At 43.6% G+C, this 19744-nt stretch overlaps 1 protein-coding gene across 3 annotated transcripts in view; it reads left to right on the forward strand.

Moving 5' to 3' along the window:
- Positions 1-4491: 4491 nt before the first annotated feature.
- The window catches only part of CERS6 (ceramide synthase 6), a 134206-nt gene continuing 118953 nt past the window's right edge, over positions 4492-19744 (forward strand). For all 3 annotated transcript variants that reach the window (XM_075710924.1, XM_075710923.1, XM_075710925.1), the window contains exon 1: positions 4492-4661. In XM_075710924.1, the coding sequence (XP_075567039.1) occupies positions 4492-4661 (170 nt within the window). The remainder of the gene's footprint in view (positions 4662-19744) is intronic.

Raw genomic sequence — 19744 nt, forward strand, 5'->3', positions numbered from 1 at the left:
ACTGACATGACTGGCTCAGAATAGCTTTTGTAATGAAGATTGCTGTTCTGTTAGTGTGATTTTACTTCTTAAGTGAAATTATTAGAGAAGCTGGCAAAGCTAGCAGCACAAGAAACTGAAGTCCCCACAGCTGCTGGGACCAGCAGGTAGAAGACATGTTAGAAAAATGTCTCATGCCTCGTACTGCCGCTTCCCCCGTGGCCATGGTTCTCCACCCTCCCCAGGACAGTGCGGAGCCGTCATGCACCACCCAGGCGTTTCTTGGCTCTTCTGCTAGGCCTGTCATTAGTCGCCTAAGGATACGGACCTACGGAAATGGGACTGGCACCACTGCTTTTACATGGTTCAGCCATAGCCATCTCTTCTGCTCAAGAACAACCTGGTTCAGATTTGGGTAACAAAAAGTCAGCCTCAGTGGATCATGTTATGGGCACCTGTACTATCCGGTCCATGAAATGGACTCGACCCAGAGTCTGACTGCAGTTCCCTGCATGCAAACCTGGCGCAACTCCAGAATTACAGCAGACTAAATGAGATAAAAATTTTGGCTGGTTGCTTTCAATTCTTTAGCAGTCCTTTAAAATCATGAGGTTTTGGTGGAGGAACTCCTCCGGGTGGCCAGCAGTATGGCACAGGCATGTTGGTGCTAACAAATACACGTTACCAAACTCACTCACAGGCGTTTAGAGATGCGATACTCCTGTTGACTGCAGATGGATAAATAAACCGTGACAGGTAAATACAAATAGTGGGCTATTACCCACTGTAAACTAGTAAAGCTGCTTTTGAGGCATCCCCCCGATAGGAAAGATCACTGTCAATATCCTTCAAGGAAGCCTCCAAGGTTTTGTTATGAGCTTGTAACTTGAGCCGTATTTGCAGCATGAATGTAGTACTTGAAAACTCTAAATGGCCTTTCTGTGCTAAACAGCTGAGTTTAAACAGCATGCTGCTTTTCTATGCAATTTTTGCAGTACCTGTTGGAACATTGTCCTGATCAACTGATATCTTATGTGTCCTATTACTTAAAGCAACTCTCTTAAAAGTCTAAATACTGCTCATTTTTATTTTCAATCTTTGCTTTGTGTGTGTGTGTGTTTATATCTGTGTGGAAGCCTAAGACAGCATAAACCACTGCCTGTTTTAAGCAGTTTAATGTTGATAGAAAACAAATCTAAATTTTCCAGAAAACTTTCTGAATTTTCATGCATTAAAACAAATCTATGTTGGAACGCATCACACAGTTTACCCTGACCTGGGAGGAAGTAAGTACTAGAAATCTCCTAATCTGATGTGAAGAGGCTACTGGAAGTTTGTGGCCATGGGGAGAAGTGAGGCTGGTGGGCAAAGGAAGTCTTCTGCTGTGTGAAAATGCATTTAAAACACTTGTTCTAAGCCTGAAGGAGGAAATTCATTAGGCTAAGAACAATAATTTTATTCCTAAAGCTAAGGAACCTTTTATTTTGCACCTGAGATCTAACCTGGCTTCTTGATGTTAAACAAACAAGACATAAATGACGACATCCTTTGTTCTGGAGTGGCCATTCTGCTGGTTGCTCAAGGTCTTAAATGAGTGATGTGCAGTCTGTCAGTTTTCTCTTTTTCTTTTTGGAGTAGAAACGGTGATTCAGCAGTTTTGGGGGGATTTGTGTATATGTTTTTGTTTAGTTATTACTAACTCTTGTATATTACAGAGATTGCCCAGACTGGGCTTTTGAGACAACAGACTCACTTTCAGCCCTTTACTTTTTTTTCCTTTGTCCAAGTTCTAGCACTATCTTGGAATAAGTTGCTTCAGGATATGAGACCACATATGAAACCACAGTTTTTAAAGTCCTGTTGGGCTCCCTTTTGTGATATAACAGTTTTAGAGGGCAGAAAAACAAATCCTGGTAGTATCTCCCTCCAAAGCACAAGATTCAGGCATCCTCATTCCATAGTCCTGTCTTGGCTATGTCTACATAATTGCTGCTACAATTTGAATGCAATTAAAAGCTTTTAATTGGTCATCCTCCCAAATGTTTAAGTAATGTCATTCATTTTCAGATATGCTTAGAGATCTGTCGTCCCAACATAATTTTAGTCTGACACAAAAGTCAATTACACTAATTGTTCAGCAGGAATTAACCTCTTAGGCATCATCAGTTTATTACTGTTGCTAGGGTCACTTTGCAAAGATCTGTTCCTTTCCTGTATCTGTACATAAGCAATGCCGAGCACCAGCGCCTGCAAGCCTCAGTACTGGCTGGAAGTAATATATACTACTAAATATACTACTATACTATAGTAAAATAAATACTACTTCATTGTGTTGGAAACAGGCATAAATATCGAATATATTTCTAAAACTGATTGGAATATTGAAATAATCTGCAAAAAGACAGGTCACCTACAGGTGCAGAATGATGAAACCAATTTTCTGACTAAAATTAACTTGCCTTAAACATAATTATCATTAATGAAGCAAATGGTTATCTGTGTATTGTCAGCTATTAAAATGATATCTAAAGAGCTTTTCATCAATAGATTTCAAAATTTATGCTTCTGAGGTCATTCTGAGGACACACACTCACATCTCCATTTAAGACTGGCTTATCATAGAATCATAGAATCATAGAATGCGTTGGGTTGGAAGGGACCTTTAGAGGTCATCTAGCCCAAACCCCCTGCAGTGAGCAGGGACAGCTTTAACCAGATCAGGTTGCTCAGAGCCCCATCCAACCTGACCTTGAATGTTGCCAGGGATGGGGCCTCCACTGCCTCTCTAGGCAACCTGTTCCAGTGCTTGACCACCCTCATTGTAAAAAACTTCTTTCTAATGTCTATTCTAAATCTATTCTTCTTTAGTTTAAATCCATTATTCCTTGTCCTGTCACAACAGGCCTTGCTAAAAAGATTCTCCCCATCTTTCCTGTAGGCCCCCTTTAAGTACTGAAAGGTTGCAATAAGGTCTCCTCGCAGCCTTCTCTTCTCCGGGCTGAACAATCCCAACTCTCTCAGCCTGGCCTCATAGGAGAGGTGCTCCAGCCCTTGGATCATTTTTGTGGCCCTCCTCTGGACCTGCTCCAGCAGGTCCATGTCCTTCTTGTGCTGAGGGCCCCAGAGCTGGACGCAGTGCTCCAGGTGGGGTCTCACCAGAGCAGAGTAGAGGGGCAGAATCACCTCCCTCGACCTGCTGGCCACGCTTCTTTTGATGCAGCCCAGGATACGGTTGGCTTTCTGGGCTGCAAGTGCACATTGCCAGCTCATGTATGGACAATAATCCCCCTTTACATATAATATTAATTAAAAAATATATATATAATATTAAATAAGGACAATTTGAAGGACTAGGTGTCCATGGAGCAGCCTTCAGCTACCAGCTCTTTCCTCTCTCCCCATCAGAATATTTACAGACACTTAGGATGTTGGCTCAGCAATAAAACACAAACAGCCAGGGGCAGGTTCACCTGCTTGGCTCCTCAGCCATCCTGCCAAAGCATTCCCTGAAACTTCTCCAAAATGTCCCAGATGGAAATTCTCTGCATATACAGAAATGGTTTGTTTTGTTTAAATCGGTATAGCGTTTTCCACAGCATCAGGGTCGTGGTTTAACTTAGAATTTTCTTCAGCACAGCAATGTCAGCACAGACGCGAGGAGCTGCGCAATTAATTTTTCAGGAAGGGCGAGTAGAGTCCATGGGGGGAAAAGAGCAAGCTAGCAGAACACCTAAAGGCAGGAGGGTGAAACTCTGGAGTATGCCATGTACAGGAGTTACTCGCGTGGGACCAGGCTGAGGCTGCCGATACCGGTCCGTGTGGCCGTGCAGGGCTCGGAAAAGGAGGCTTCTTGTTGCTGCCATCTGCCTGTTTGCTTAAATCCGGCGACAGCCTTCCCAGGCTCGCCGGGAGCCCGGCGGTGCGGTACGGCACGGTACGGTACGGCGCGGCGGGCCGGCCCGGCTGAGCGGCGGCAGGGAGGGCCGGCAGGCGCGGAGCCGCCTCGCCGCCAGGCCCAGGCCGGCTGGGCGCCGAGCCGGCGCTGAGGCGGAGGCTGCGTCCCGGCCGCCGTGGGGGCCCCCGGGACGGGGTCCCCGCTCGCTCGGGCAGCGCAATTTCTGGTTCAGCGATTGGTGGGGTTTTTTTTGGAAGGGCAAGAGGGGCTGGGGAGGGCTGCTGCCGGCCGCCCGGCGGGGCCAGCCCCGCGGCCGCCCGAGGAGCACGGCGGGCCCCGGGGCAGCCGAGCGGCGGGGCGCGGGCGGGAGCCAATGGGGGCCGGCGCGGCCGTGTGACAGGCGGGGCGGCCGCTGCCCCCGCCGGGCGGCCGGGGCGGGGAGCCGGCACAGCGCGCCGAGCTGCTCTGGCGGCATCATCCGCGGCTGCGGGGCTGACACACGCCTCCATCCTCCTCTCCCCCAGCAGCCGCTCGCACACGCCTCGCCGCGGCGAGGGAGGCCGGCGGGCGGAGCGGAGCGGAGCGGAGCGGGGGGCGCCGCGGCAGACAAAGCAAAGATGGCAGGGATCCTCGCCTGGTTCTGGAACGAGCGGTTCTGGCTGCCGCACAACGTCACCTGGGCGGACCTGCAGAGCACGGAGGAAGCCGCCTTCCCGCAGGCGGAGGACCTCTACCTCGCCTTCCCCCTGGCCTTCTGCATCTTCATGATCCGGCTGCTCTTCGAAAGGTAACGCTGAGCCGCCCCGGCCTCGGCGGGGCTGGGCGGGCCGCGGGGCTGGCGGAGGGGCAGCCGGGGAGCCGTGCCTGCCCGCCTCCTCCTCCCGCCGCCGCTTCTCTCCCGGCCTTGCCGGGCTCTTACGGTTTTCCCTCCCCCTCCCGGTCCGTCACGTAGCGGGCCCGACGCAGGAAGGTGCAGGGGTTCGGGAGGGGGGCAGCCGGCGCTCCTCTGCCGCTGCCCGCAGCGCGGCCCGGCGCGGGCGCTAGGAGGCGAGGTCTCCCCGGGAATGGGCGCAGCCCTCCCTCCACCTGCGGCGGCCGCTGGCGGCGGGGGCAGACGGGCCCTCCGGCACCTGTGCCCGCCGGGGCCTGCCCGCGGCGGGGGTCCTGGCCGCCCCCGTCAGGGGAGCCCCGCAAGAAGCGGCTGCGGGGGCGGGGCGGGGCGGAACTGTCCCGGCGGCAGAGTTTGCCCGCAGGGTCGCTCTCTGGGGAGCAAACGGCGGTGAAGCCCGCGCTGCCCTGGCTCTGCGCGGCCGCGGGGCGCGTTGCGGCCTAAAGTGCCGCCGGGGGCGCGGGCGCTGCGCGGCGGGGGGTGCGGCCCGGGCGTCAGGTGGGATTTTGGGAAGTTGGAGGGCGAGCGCCGGCCTGAGGGTGAGGCGCGGCTCAGCAGAGTTTGGCTCGGCCAGTTTGCCTGGTAGCGGCGTGAGCGGTCCGTGCCACGTACCGGAATATGTACTCCCAGTACTGTCAGGATGTAGGGTCTCGGCGAAGAAACGCTCCAGACGCTGTTCATCACTGAACCAAACTCACAGTTCTTTGAGATTGCTCAACTCAAAACACACGTTTCGCAAGCATATAAATGCGTACGTATGTCTATTTAAAGACAGGACGTCAACCTGGTGATTGGTCAGCAATGACTACTTATTTTCTGCAAGTGTTTCCTTACGGCTAAATGGTATTTAAGGCCGCCCGTCACGGGCAGGCGGCTGGAGCGAAGTGGGTCGCTCGCTTGCGCACGCTTCTGTGCCGCCTGGCAAGGGTGGTGGTCCCTCCATCTGCAGAGAACAAAACCATTCCCTAGGCCAACATCTCCGTGTTTTCAGTGCTGTTTCCCTAGGCGATGCTGTTGGGGTAGTCAAGGAAGATAAAGGAAGACCAGTAGTTACCACGTGCCAGAGGAAGGCTGTAAAGATGCTTTAAAAATGATAACATAGCTGATCTGCCAGGTAGTACTCCACATCTCCTAAGCATTCCCTCGCCCTGGTTAGAATATGGCACCTGGGATGTTAGTTTGTGAGAAACTTGGCTGTTTTCTTGGCTCAGTTCAGAGGACCATATTTGTTTTGAAAAAAATAAGCTGTCGTGGGCTATTGTTAACTTATGTGTTGCTTTACAGACTTACTGGAAAAGACAGCAAAACTTGTGGTCTCCCTGAAAATCTGAGGTTATCAAAACTTGACTTAAACACCTATCCTGAGTTAAATACTGCAATATCATTACAATTTGAGTGCCAAGTACTATTTAGATAATGTCAAATCATTAGCGTTTCTTTTTTCTTTTTCCTTTGCAGTCTGTACAATGTGTACTTTCGAGCGCTGAAAGTGGGTGCGTGATGTTGCATCCCTTGCCATCTGAACTGCAATACGTTTCACAGCAGGGCTGTGTTTAGATAGAGGAACAGTTAGTCAGGGAGACAATTTCAGCCTAAACTTAGAATCACATTGTTTCTGCTAGCTCTGGTGTGGCTGTTGTTAGTGTTACAGAAGCTACTCAGTGATTATTTAGTAGTCTGTATTCACTCACTGTACTCACAGGTTATTTTTCTTCAATTAAAGTAATTTTTAATTTTGCAGTATGTTATATTTTTTAAGTGTCAGTTACACAGATGAGAAAATCGGTACGTTTTCATAATTCTCTTATGTTTGTTAGGCTAATTTTGAAATTTAGATCTGGAAATGCATTCTGCTAGCTTGATAGTAGGTGAGAGACCTCCAAAGAGGTTTTATTAACAATTACTTAAGTATGTATTTTTTCCTTTTTAATTTCAAATCAATTGGAAAAACTCCACTGTGAGAGTAGGATTAGGGCGTTTTGTGTGGGATTAATCCACACGGCATGGTACAATTGTGATTTTTCATGTAGAGCATTTTATTAAAGCAGGCCGAGCAAAAGTGACTGGACCTGCTTCCACTGGTCAAAGCAGGGGGGTTGTCTTTGACTTGAATGGGGGAAAGATCAAGCCTTATTATTGCTCGTTAGTGATTTATTTTGTCAGACTTCTGTGCTTTGTTTGTTGGGAGCCACAGAAATGCCTCGTGCATATCATTAACTAAGAGCTTGCAATTATTTCAATTGATAAAGCTATACAAGATCTGGAAGGGGAAAAAGACGAATGTCTGTTCAACTGATAGTTTTTCATTCTTCTGTGTATTAAAACAGCTACATTTTTTCCTTTCAACACTCAAGTTGTGGATGACTGATGTTGCACATGCTACATCCTGGAACAAGCTTTTGCAGATGTGTAACTGTTTTCTGGTTTTGCAATGGTAGCAGCTAAAGAAAAAACAAAAATAGATGCTGTAATACATTTAAAAAAAAAAACAGATATACTTTAAATCTATGGTTGTACTGCGATATTCGTAACATCAGTGTATTCTCTATTTTTGTTTTGTAAGATACCTAATACAGGTGCTTTTGTAATTCTTTATCCTGGTAGGGAAGTAGCCACGAGGTGTTAAGAATCTGATTATGTATTTCATATGCATTATTTTCAGATTCCTTCACAGCAGCTGACTGCTAGGCTGCTGGAGCAGTATGGTTTTACTTCCCTTGCTCTGAAGCATGACTAACTTCATGGATCTTCACAGTAGTAAGAAATATGGTTCAGGGGGAGCTGTGATTTGGACTTCACGTGTCTTTGCTTACAAAGTTCTTGGTATGTCTAGGGGATAAAACTTGTCATGCTAAGGGTTAAAAGTTGACTTCATTTATATATACATTTATATTCTATATACATATATATTTGCGTGTACATATTTGCAGGCACAATTGAAATGACAGAACTAAGAAATTTTGTTCTATACGTATTCACCTATTAACAGAGTTAATCCTATTGGGATTTTTTTTTGTTACTGGTTTGGTGAATCAACTAACGAAGTCAAGAAAAGAATCTAGACACTCCTGATTTTTTTTTTTTCCTTTCAAATAAACTACCTTTTGTTGACTTCCTTGTTCTGCCATCCCTGACCAGCACTCTTGAATGAAAGGAAAAAGTAGATTAGAACATTAAGTGTATGCTGAATTGCTTCAGCAATTGGATCTGATGATGATGAGTGCTCTTGAAATAAGCTTTGCTCTGAGGTATAATCTCATAACCATGAGATTTAGTGGATCTATCTGCTGAGGCCATCATAGTTATGGATGAGGTGCTAAAACACCTTAACAGCCTTTTCTCTTTTCCCTTCCTTCTCATTCATCTCTTTCTTTAAACACAAAGTACATTTTAGAAAACTGTAATAACTAAGCACAAAGATAGTGTTACCTAGTAGTTTGGAAGATGGCAGGAGTTTAGCAATGCAGTGGTAATGTGGGGACATATTTCTTCATAGTATCCATGCATTTTGTGTGTCTTACTGTTTTTTTCAAGGCATGTAAGCAATTAAGGATCCCCTTCTGTACTATACAACACCTTCAGCTATAAGGAGATAACATAAGTGCTCAATAATAGCAATCTCTGTCTCCCTGGATCCTTTCCAGTTCTAGAGTGGGCAAGACAGGTTAAAATGGAAATGAAACTGGTCTTACTAAAAGCAGGGTGTTGTAGTTTTGATTTGCCTAAAAAGATAAAGAAACATCTGTTTTTCTGGGCAAATATGATTTTTCTTCTTTCTTTTATGGGATCACATAGTTCTTCCCCCTCTGTGCTAGACCTCACTGCTTAGAAGCAGCATCCTTTCCTATCTTCCCAAGCACATTCTCTGCGATGGGCGTGTGGTTATACAAAAACAGTGTTCACTCAGCAATCGGCGTGCTTGTTGGACACAAAAGAAGAGGGTAACGCACCTCTGCTTTAAAGACTTTTCAGTGGAGAAGTTGGCTGAATCCTCCAAAAGAAGTGCTAACTAAACAGATTTCTGATGTGGTCCAGCAATCTTCTGAATCAAGTAGCCTGATATTACTGCTTCCTTTACGCTTGGCTTATCTACTCCAGTTTCTCATATCTCATCTTTGCATTGTAGTTCAGTATACTTTATTTTGCTCACCTTGTAAGCAGCAGTTTGGGATCAGATCTAATGAGATCGTTCCACAAATCAGCAAACTAGGCTTCTAATGACTTCACTGTCCTCTGGTCTTGACTGAGGGGCAGTTCTCGAAGGTGAAGCTGGTATTCCTCAGTTGATGGAATGGCTCATATGGTCAGGGATAGCTTGATTATATATAGGAACAGCCCTCCAGCTGTGCTGATTTAAGCTGAGCCAGCCTCATCATTTACTATCAGTCAGATCAAGATACTCTAGACATTGAGCGTATGGAAATTCACAGCTTTTGTATGACATTTTGCTTTTATAATGATAATTCAGCCTCAAAGGTAACCTCAGCTGACTCTCATTTAGTATGACACAGTCGAATTCCTAGTGGATCAGGGTGACATAATACAATGACTGTGTGCGTGCACGTGCGTATATATATGTTGCTAACTGTAAAAATTCTTTCAGGTGACAATACATTAAAGCCTTGCAAGTGTTTCTGGTATGTGGTGTATACATACAAATTTGATTTTCACAATCCCTAAGACATCTAGTATCAGTGCTTGTTTACAACAACAAGGAGGCTAGACAGGATACAGAATTTGGAAGAGGGTATACAAACTTGCTGCATTTCCAGCAGCCCAAAGCCTCATCTGGGGAGGCTGGGTGGGGCAATGATCATTACTTCTATCAAAACCTGTTTGTAGGCTGTGATATTTGTACATTTCTTGCTTAGTTCCCTGTGTGTTAAGTGAAATTTGATTGTTCAGGTATAATTCACTTCTATGTAGGCGGATGCACATGACAATAACTTTCTCAGGTTTTTTCTCTATATTTTTTAATAATTTCTTTTTTTTCATAAGATGACCTGTAAGGTCTTTTTTTGCTTGATTACTATTTAATAAATGCTTAATTCAGTTGAAATGGAATATGATGTTGAAATTGAAAACTTCCTATGAAAAGACACAAGCGATGTAAAGAAAATAACTGAAAAAGCTATTTCTTTTAAATTTTAAACAAATTTCTTTTTAAAATAGTAACAATAGAGCATCAACACTTGTCGTGGTTTAGCCCCAGCCAGCAACTAAGCACCACGCAGCCGCTCGCTCACTCCCCCTACCCTGATGGGATGGGGGAGAGAATTGGAGGAGTAAGAGTGAGAAACACTCCTGGGTTGAGATAAGAACAGTTTAATAATTGAAATAAAATAAAATAGTAATGATAATAATAATATACAAAGCAAGTGATGCACAATACAATTGCTCACCACCCGCTGACCGATACCCAGACAGTCCCCGAGCAGCGATCGCTGCTCCCCGGCCAACCCCGCCCAGTTTATATACTGAGCATGACGTCAGATGGTATGGAATAGCCCTTTGGTCAGTTTGGATCAACTGTTCTGGCTGTGCCCCCTCCCAGTTTCTTGTGCACCTGGCAGAGCATGGGAAGCTGAAAAGTCCTTGACTAGTGTAAGCACTACTTAGCAACAACTAAACTATCAGTGTGTTATCAATATTCTTCTCATACTAAATCCAAAGCACAGCACTATGCCTGCTACTAGGAAGAAAATTAACTCTATCCCAGCCGAAACCAGGACAACAGTAAATAGCTTTAAAATAAATTTATATCTCGCTGATTGTACTATCCATTTCTCTGTGTTACTTTTGATTAGTTACTAGTTTTCTGTCATTTATATTTCCTTCATGTAACCAGTTTCTGTTTTGTAGGGTTGCAGTGTTTGAGCTTCAGCCAGTAACACAAGTTGATACCTCACAACGAAATGATTGTTTTTACCTGGAGAGCTGTTTTCTGTCTTGGCATGGATGGAGCTCTGTCTTACCAGCTCTGACCAGTGCGGTGTATGCTCACCCACCTTGATTGTGTCTGTGTTGGCTGCTGTGCATCTCCGTTGTGTAATGTAGTTGTGTGTTCAGGTGTAAGCTGAGAGTGTTCTTTTCAAAGAAGGTGGAGTGGATAAAATGCATACTGTGTAGATGTCCTTCATAAAGGACCATTTATAGATGCACATTAGTGCCAGTCTCAAAATTGGGAGTTAAATGGGAAAAATGTGTTGAGCTCCAGTAGAGAATGCCATTAAAACTGATTTCATCCAGGTGACAGAAGTATGACAGCAAACCACAGCTCAGCTGAAGGAAAGGTTTCAGTGACAGGTCACTAGTGGGTACTGGGAGGCTATCACTGGGGCAGAGCTGCTGTTAGTGGGGCTTTGTCTGAGTGCAGGTTCCAGTTACTGTTAGAAACTCCCATTCGGTTCCTGCCTGGATTCCTGTAAATGCACAGTTGGATCCAAATTGCCTGTGGCTTTTTTGGTTGCTCCTACTTCTGCCTCTGTCGCTGATTAACAGGCATTTGCTAAGAATTTCTTCTCGGAAAAAGAAGAGCTTCTGGTATGCTGCCTCTTTCTACACATCGGCAGACCAGTGTCTTATTAGTCCATACAAAGTATTTAGTAAATTACCATTTGGCGAAATCTGTTCCCTTGACTCTACCCTGTTGACAGATAACAGAGATAAGACAGGAAGGGGACATGAGCTGAACAGTGCTTACTTGACCATTTTTTTGTTTTGTTTTGGTTTTTTGCCAACAGTTGTTAAATATCCCATGTCTACAGTAGTTTGACAGTTAATTAACCTTTGGGGTTTCTGTGCCTGTCTCAAGGTAGTCTTGGAGTTTTGAGAAGTTAAAATTACAGCATAAAAGTACGTAGCTTTTATAAGTGATGTAACCTTATATAATAATCAGTAGTATGCTTAAGACTGTAGTTGGCACCCTATGGACAGTCAGATATGTGTATGATGTGTATCAACAGGTCCTTGGAGGTGTTCATCTAACACCTTAATTGCTCTGTGCTCTCACACACTGGTGACTCCCTTCACTCACTGAGCTCTTATAGATTTTGGGGGTGCAACAGGGATGGGCATCCAGGTCAAGGGAAAGGGAGGGAAATGTGTGGGTCTGATCACTTGAAAGAGGAGGAATCACTGATGTCTTGCCTTAAGGTGAGCAAAGTTTCTGACAATCAGATAGGCTGAGATCTTCCATACTCTGTGAGGAATTCTTTTTAGCACATGGTCCTTACAGAAGACTAACTACACCATCTGGCATCCATCAGTTTCTCACAAGGATGATACTTTTCTGGTTATTCTGAAGTAGTCAAATTGTGGCGGAGGTGGGAGAGCTGGAGTATTTAGCATAGCCAGTTATAATCTTAGAGATGGTTTTCATAATGCCGGTGGACCTGTAACACAAAGCTGTGACTTCTGTACCAAAACCAGAGAGTAAACTGGAATGAGGTTGGGGTTTTTTTTTTCCTATATAGTTAATACCTCTCATAATCGCATTTTGCCATTGGTAAGCTTTCATACTACTGAGCAGTTATGAAGCCTCATGTAACTGTTACTGATGTAACATAATCAAATTTTAACTCTCAAGATAATTGTCTACAATTACTAAGAATATCTACGAGCTATAGAGAACCATAACATCCAGTTAGACATGTTATGTATTTTATAATACGTAAGATACATACATATTTGTATATTGGCTGTTAATCCCAGTTACCTTTTGCACAAGGAGGAACAGAATGCTAACGTTCTCCGGACTACCTTGTATTAATGAAGTATCTTTCAGGTTCAATAACCTAAACCTCATTTTAATATTATAAATGATGCACTTTAAACTTTAGTCTGAATTGATGAAAAGCCTTCTTTGCACTCATAGGTCACGCTAGGATGGGTAAAGCAGTTATCACTTGCATTTTTTCTCAATGTGAGTGCAGTAAAAGCTTCATTTTAGTAGTCTCTTCTCTGTCTTCGTTTCTCCTGTAGGGATGGGGGGAATAACCTATAGTACTATATTTTAAAAAAAAAAAAAAAAAGAAGTCTAGCTGAGATAGTTATACTGGTGCAAAAAAACAGAGGTTAGAGCCCAGAGGGTGTTCATTGGCATAAAGTCTTAGATTCCTGAGGCTGTTTGAGTATTCGTGCATGCAGTAGTATTTATCTGTCCTTTGTAATAAGCTAGTTGCTCTGTTTTTAACAGCAGTGGGATGACCCAGAGGAAAAGTGGGTCTTATTTATTACATGTGGTGTCATAACATCTACTCATTGCCCATTTGCCATCCTCTGAGATAAACTTAATGTTTTTTAGTTCTGCAAGCAGAAGGAGAAAAAGGCCTGATAGAAATGATGCAGAAATCCTCACTTTGGGATTGGGATCTCTTCACTCCATTTTTGCCTCTGTTGCTGACTGAATTTAGTTCTATACAACATTGTATAGATACCTGAACTTTCACTGGGACTGTCATTTACCACGTCCCTGGGGCTCTCATCCTTAAGGACAAGAGAGGAAGCAGAGGCCACTCTCAGCTTCTACTTTGCTACGATATTTGGCATCCCATAGTCATACAGAACTTTAAACTATGAAAGCTGCTTTTGCACCAATGCTGTCTACCTGGACAAACAGTACAAATGAACCACGCTAGCCTAGGCTAGTGAGACACGCCTTCATGTGGTGGCAGGGAATTGCTTATTTGGAAATCAGTGTGTGCTGTACAGTGCAAAGTAAAGGGACCCTGCTTACTCAAAAGCTGTTGATGATCACAAAAGTGAGTAATGTGAAAAAAAGATCAGAATGGCATGTGTAATATCCCTTGTGCTTGCTTTTGCTTGTGTCTGTTGTTGACTGTGATGTATCTGTTGCTGAGAGAAATGTAGTGGTCCACACAGCTGGAGACAAACTGCCTGGTGTGCTGTCCTGAAGGGGACAGTCGGAACAAGATATGTTCCTTGAGAAATACAAAAATCAGCTTTGATGTGGCAACAGCTGAAACTTTGTAGGTGGGCAGCATAAACATGGAACCCTAGTCTAAACCTGTGGGCATTACAGCGTGAGAAAGCAGACAAAATTAAATCTACATGAAATGAAAGTGAGCTGAGAAATGCTGGGGGCAGTGGGTGAACTCAGGTGCTGGTGAGCACCTCTGACACGCTTCTCAACCAGGAGGAGACCTGCTCAGTTGGGGAGCTAGAGGGCTCCAGCCTCTCACCAGCTGACTGTCAGGGCTGTGGCTTTCCTGGGCACTGCTGTAGCAGATGAGACCAGCGAGTTGTCAAGACCGGAATCCCCTTTGCAACTGGTGAGACCAGTTGCTTCTGTTGAAAACAGAGGTTTAGGTAATGAGTGGGTCATGAGTGGGAATGCGCCTGTTGATAAGCTTTTCTGCAGTTGTCCATTAGATTTTCTTGAACTTTCTTCTGTTTCCTGATTGCAGTTGTCCAAAGCATGCTGCTGGATGAGATGATTGGGTCCAGTATTTATTCCTCTTTGGGGCATCATGTTGGAAAGAATCTGTTGGGAAAAAGAAAAGCAAGTGGTTAGACCACAAGCAGGAACGTGTTTTGTATATATTGAAGCAATAATTGGGTGGTTGATACTTATCTCTCAACTTTTCCCACACACCTAGTATGAGAGAAGGGAGAGAACTGATGTGATAAGAGAGTAGCCTGAAAATACAAAGAGTTCCAGCGCCAAATGCTCACCAGGATTACAACACCCATTGTACTAAATTAACTTATCAGTGATTGCATTGACATGATTATGACAAATTGAACTGCAAATGGAGTCCTGGGAGCGCTGGTGGACAACAAGTTGGACGTGAGCCAGAAATGCGCCAGCAGCATTGGCTAAAGCATTGCCAGCAGGTCAAGGGAAGGGATTATGCCCCTATACTTGGCACTGGTGAGGCTACGTCTGGCGTGGTGCGTCCAGTTTTGGTCTCCCCTGTACAAGACATGAACATACTGGAGTGAGGGCAGTGAAGGGCTGCTAAGATGATTAATGATTTGGAGCATCTGACGTACGAGGAGAGGCTGAGAGAGCTGGGACAGTTCAGTCTGGAGAAGAGAAGGCTCAGGGGGATCTTACCGGTGTGTACAAATACCTGATAGGGAGAGTGAAGAAGGCAGAACCAGACATTTCTTAGTGGCGTCCAGTGAAAGGACGAGAGGCAACAAGCAATTGATACGCAGGAAATTCTCTTTAAACATGAGAACAAACTTTTTACTGGGATGGTGGTGAAACACTGGGACGGGTTACCCAGAGAGGTTGTGGAGTCTCCATCTGTGAAGATGCTGAGAAACCAACTGGGCACGGTCCTGCTCTAGTTGACCGTGCTGTGAGTAGGCAGCTGGACTTGGTGATCTCCAGAGGTCTCTTCCAACCTCAGTGATTCTGTGAAACCACAAACCTCCCTAAATGGCATGCTTTCACAACGCAGGACTCCAAGGGGCTCCTGGGATCCTAGGTCTGTATGAAGTGTGTAAACTGTATTGGAAACCTGAATAGGTGAGGATAAGGTTGAAGTTCACCCTAAGCCTGCAGGAGAAACTTAATTAGGGCAGAGCACATAACACTTGATTGAATGGACATCTGGATTTTCCATTTGCTGTAGAATAGGTCTTTTGATTGTATTGTAGTCTGGCATGCAGATGGGATGTAAATCAAGAAATAGATGTGGACCTCCTCTACCTAAGACAGGAATTACCTTGTGGGTACCCAAAATGAAGTCTGAGTTGCTGTGGTATAAGCACATTATGTTCCCTTCTAGGATCAATACTTTGAGTCTCCTAGAGCATTAAATTTGATTATAACAGGCAATTCTGAGGATAATTTTAGTTTTGTTGCCCTTAAGTTGATTCTTTTCCACACTGCAATATCTTCAAGATAATTTTGTTTTTGAAAAAATTCACAGAAAGAGGTGCTTAGAAGACAGGGAACGGTGATCACATGCCTTACTGGAAAAGCTTTTACTCTCTTTGTGTTCAAGATAATAAGAGTAAATCAGTCTTTGGAAAAAAATGAGAGAAGCCAGTCTTTAGTTCCCCATTCACTAATTGTTTATATAGGCAATATACGTAAAGTTGTGAAAATATATGTGTGTGTGACAGAGTAATTTATACACCACAATGGCATCATATCACTCTGATGTAACACTTGTCTTTTTCTATTTTATTAAAAATCATTAAATTAAAAAAAAATTAAGAACAGCTATAAAATATTGACTGGTCTAGAAAATGAGATATTTCAGAATGTCAGTTGTTGGTGTGATAATGAAACAGCTTGGTATTTGACAGAATAACACACCCTATATCCCAATTAGAGGAACTCTTGTGTATGCTAACCTGGAATTGTTATTTTCTAGAGCATTTATAGGAAACGTGAAAAATACTTGGTTTTCTTCCAGTTTGGAATGAAATGGAAATTTAGAAATGTCAAAATTTCGTCAGGAACAGATGTCCTGACTTCCATCCAGCACTGATAAATGGGTCTGGTTACAAGACAACGATACAGAGATAAAAATGAGATCTCTATAGCATTGCCAGCCTCCAGAAGCATACATTCTTGACCAGCTCTAAATTTAAGAGTCATTCAGTTTCTATCTGTATGCATGGCGCACAGAAAGTTTTGCTGTGCTATTTTTTTGTTTGTTTTGTTTTGTATTTTATTTTGTTTAAGGGGAAAAAAAAAAAGCTCTGCACAGGTGTTTTTTCTTGAAAACAGGCTGATGGTTTGCTAGAATCACGGCAAGAGCTCAAACTTCTAGCCTGGTATTTACCTTCAGTTGTCAAGATGAAAAGTGCGCTAGCAGAAATGGAGGAACACTACTTCATCTTGCTTACTCTTCCATTGAGAGCTGACTTCAAGGTTTAAAGAGAAAGTAGCACTTCGTATTCGTCACCATAGCATTACTTGTGTTTTGCCTTGTTTCCTGATTAGAATAACTCAGGCATAACACCAGAGTGGCTTAGGGCTTTAAATACTAGTAACAAATCTCTAACTCAAGTAAGGTGTACTTAAAGAATAGAAAACTACAACATTATCTTGAAGCATCTGTGTTTACACTTAAGTGCATTACAATGCACAAAGTTAAATTGTTTGCCCTATTCTAGAGGGTGGATTTAGTGGTGATACGGGTCTTTTGTGGTTTTGTTTGTTTGTTGTATTTTATTAGCATGCTTTCGTTTATAACTCAAAACATGACAGCCATCATGTCTTTGAACCACCAGGGCTGTATGAATATACAGGTAGAATTTAGGATTATGTTTGTTTCACGTCTGCTGTAGAAGCTGCCTATTAATGATTCAAAAAGAATGCATTGTTTTGGGGCAAAACATATGATTCCTGACACTTTAACTCTCTTACTTCTCATCTTACTTACAGCTGTGCCCCCATCCCAAAATAAATTTCCCTTACATGTCTCATATTTAAATTAAATTATTCCAGTACTTCTTGCTATGCATCTTTCTGATCTTTGTCTCTTCTTCTGTGTGCCCCATAAATGTTTTCTTGTCGTGCATCTGCTCCCATCTTATTTTTTCTTTTTATTTCCTCTTGTTGATTCCCCGCTGCCTTTGAACAAAAGCTGTCTATCCATGCATGTTCTTCTGCAAAGCTGCTGGCAGCAAAGGCAGATCTGAAGTTTCTGTCTTGAGGTTTGTCCATCACTGTGCAGCTCTTGTGTATGGAAGAGGCAGCAGCTGAAATAAGAGAGGAAGCAAAGTCTTTTGTCCCTCTTCAGTGCTGTTATAGTGTGTAGCGACTCTATTACTCAGATGAACTGCTCTTCCATTGCACCTTTATTGAAGACCAGTGGTAAGAGCATTACAGACTCCTAACTTAGCTTTTAAAATGGCATTTAATTGTAAAAGCAGCCATAGAGGAAGGCCTGCTGAGTGCAGTGGTGTGTAGGAAGATGGGTTTGGGTTGGGGAAAAGTTTCAAGCTGATCCTAATTTTATCAAGGATCTTTCTCAGTTTGGTGGAAGAAGAATACGTTGGTCATCTTAATTGCAAAACCCTCAAAGCATTTATTAGGAAAAATCATAGCTTCTTTCATATTTTCTTTCTACAAAGTTCTGTATTCATACCAGGAAATATTCCCTGAAAAATGGTCTGGAAATCACCCAAGTGCACTGACTAAGAAAATGACATTATCTGCTAAATAATCTGCCATCCTCTCCCAGCTGTCAGATGAGAGCACAGCACGATGAAAAACCATATACAGAGAAGGAGGTAGCTGTCAAAGCAAGGATGTTGCCAGCTATGTGGTCCGTAAAGTGATTCACAGAGCAAGGAGAAGGTAACCTTGATTTCAGTCCTCCATATCCAGTGCTTTGTGTGCAATCTCCAAAGGGCTTCTGCTTCCCTTGAGTAACTGTGGCTGACTTAAGACCTTGAGCAGAATAGGAAGGTGCTATTATGGATTGCTGTTTGATTTTATTTTTGTTTGTTTATGGTGGTGGCCCTATGTCTTGGGGAGGGCTTGTTGGAATGAAGAGCCAAGGCAGTAGTCTCCAGCATCTTAACTTTTCTTCTCGTTGATATAGTTCCATGTAGAGATTCCAAATAAAAAGCTAGGTTAGTTCATCTTCCTATATAAAAATGGTTTTTGGAATCCAGGTGTTACCACTTGCATCTGGTGTTTTCTATCAGACTTGTATTAACTCCACCTGGGGCTCCTGCAAATCTCTTTCAAAGCTTTAGGCCTGCCTGCTACACATGGGCCAGTAAATCCTAAGTTATACATGAAAAAAGAAGATCACAGTGGTCAGGGTTTTTCATGCTCCCTGCCCAATGACTTCCTGCAGTTTGCTATGAAACATCCTGGAGTCCATACATCAGACTAGCAGTCTCTCTTGGAATATTAGCATTTGTTTTCCGATATGAATTTTAATGTGAAGAGTGCATTAATTTTGTGAAACTTTATTACATGCACGCATAAAGAGAGCTTTACCACACAGTCTTATTTGATTGTTTGCATACTGATAAGGTCTGCTGGTGGTGTATATGACAGTTTGTTTGAGGGTAATCAGAGTGATTTACACCAGTTGAGGATCTATATTACTCTTCAATATGATTTATTTACTCACAAAGGTCCTGATTCTGATCTTCTGCCAATATAAATTAGAAATTAGCTTCTGCTGAGTTCTGGTGTTGTATCAGCATAAAACTTGTGTGAAAGACCAGAAATTGTATGTCATTATGTATGGTCATGTGTAGCCATCTGATTACTGGTTTAGTAATTAAGAAGCAGAAAGAAGCCATTCAATCTGTACACCTAGGTAGAAATCAAGTCTATATCTATAAATATATTAAAAAAAATACATTTTTTTTTTAAATTCCAGTTTTCTTTCCTTGACTAATTGCGACATTTCCCCGCTCCCCCATTTTTTTCAGGACTGGTAGTATGTGTGCAGCCATGGAGTATTGTTATGTCTGAAAATCTCACACATAGAAGGTTAGTTAGCATTGGATGTCAAATAGAAGGACTTACACTTTTTTGACAGAGTAAGACATGGGCCTCTGCTCCTGCATGGTGTAAGGTGATCGGTCAGTCAGAGGGATCACGTGATAGCCTTGCTTCTCCTCCCCTCAGTCCCTTTTGAACAAGAGCATCTCTAATACTGACTAAAGGCAACTCAGTGACAGGCTGTTCGTAAGCACCTTGTGGACAGCTTTCTTGTGTCCTTTCCCGGTTCTGCTCTTGCACAAAGCTACTTTGTGGTGGAGAAGAAGGTCGGATACATCTGTGCAGTGGTTGTAGCTCCTGTCAACAAGTGTAGGGTGGCCTGGAAAGAGCATCCTGGTGTACTGTACCTGGTGTACAGGTACTGTGCCGCAACTGTGTTGCTGTCAGGCCATGTGGCAAGGAGCTTAATGCGAACCCAGGTGTGCTATGTAAGCTATAGTCATGGCTAGAGTTACAACGTAAGCGTCCATTAAGAGCTCTGTTGAGTACACACAAACAGAAAAAGTGTCATCCTTAA

The sequence above is a fragment of the Pelecanus crispus genome, chromosome 5, assembly GCF_030463565.1.
Source record: "Pelecanus crispus isolate bPelCri1 chromosome 5, bPelCri1.pri, whole genome shotgun sequence".
In the NCBI taxonomy this organism is placed as follows: Eukaryota; Metazoa; Chordata; class Aves; order Pelecaniformes; family Pelecanidae; genus Pelecanus; species Pelecanus crispus.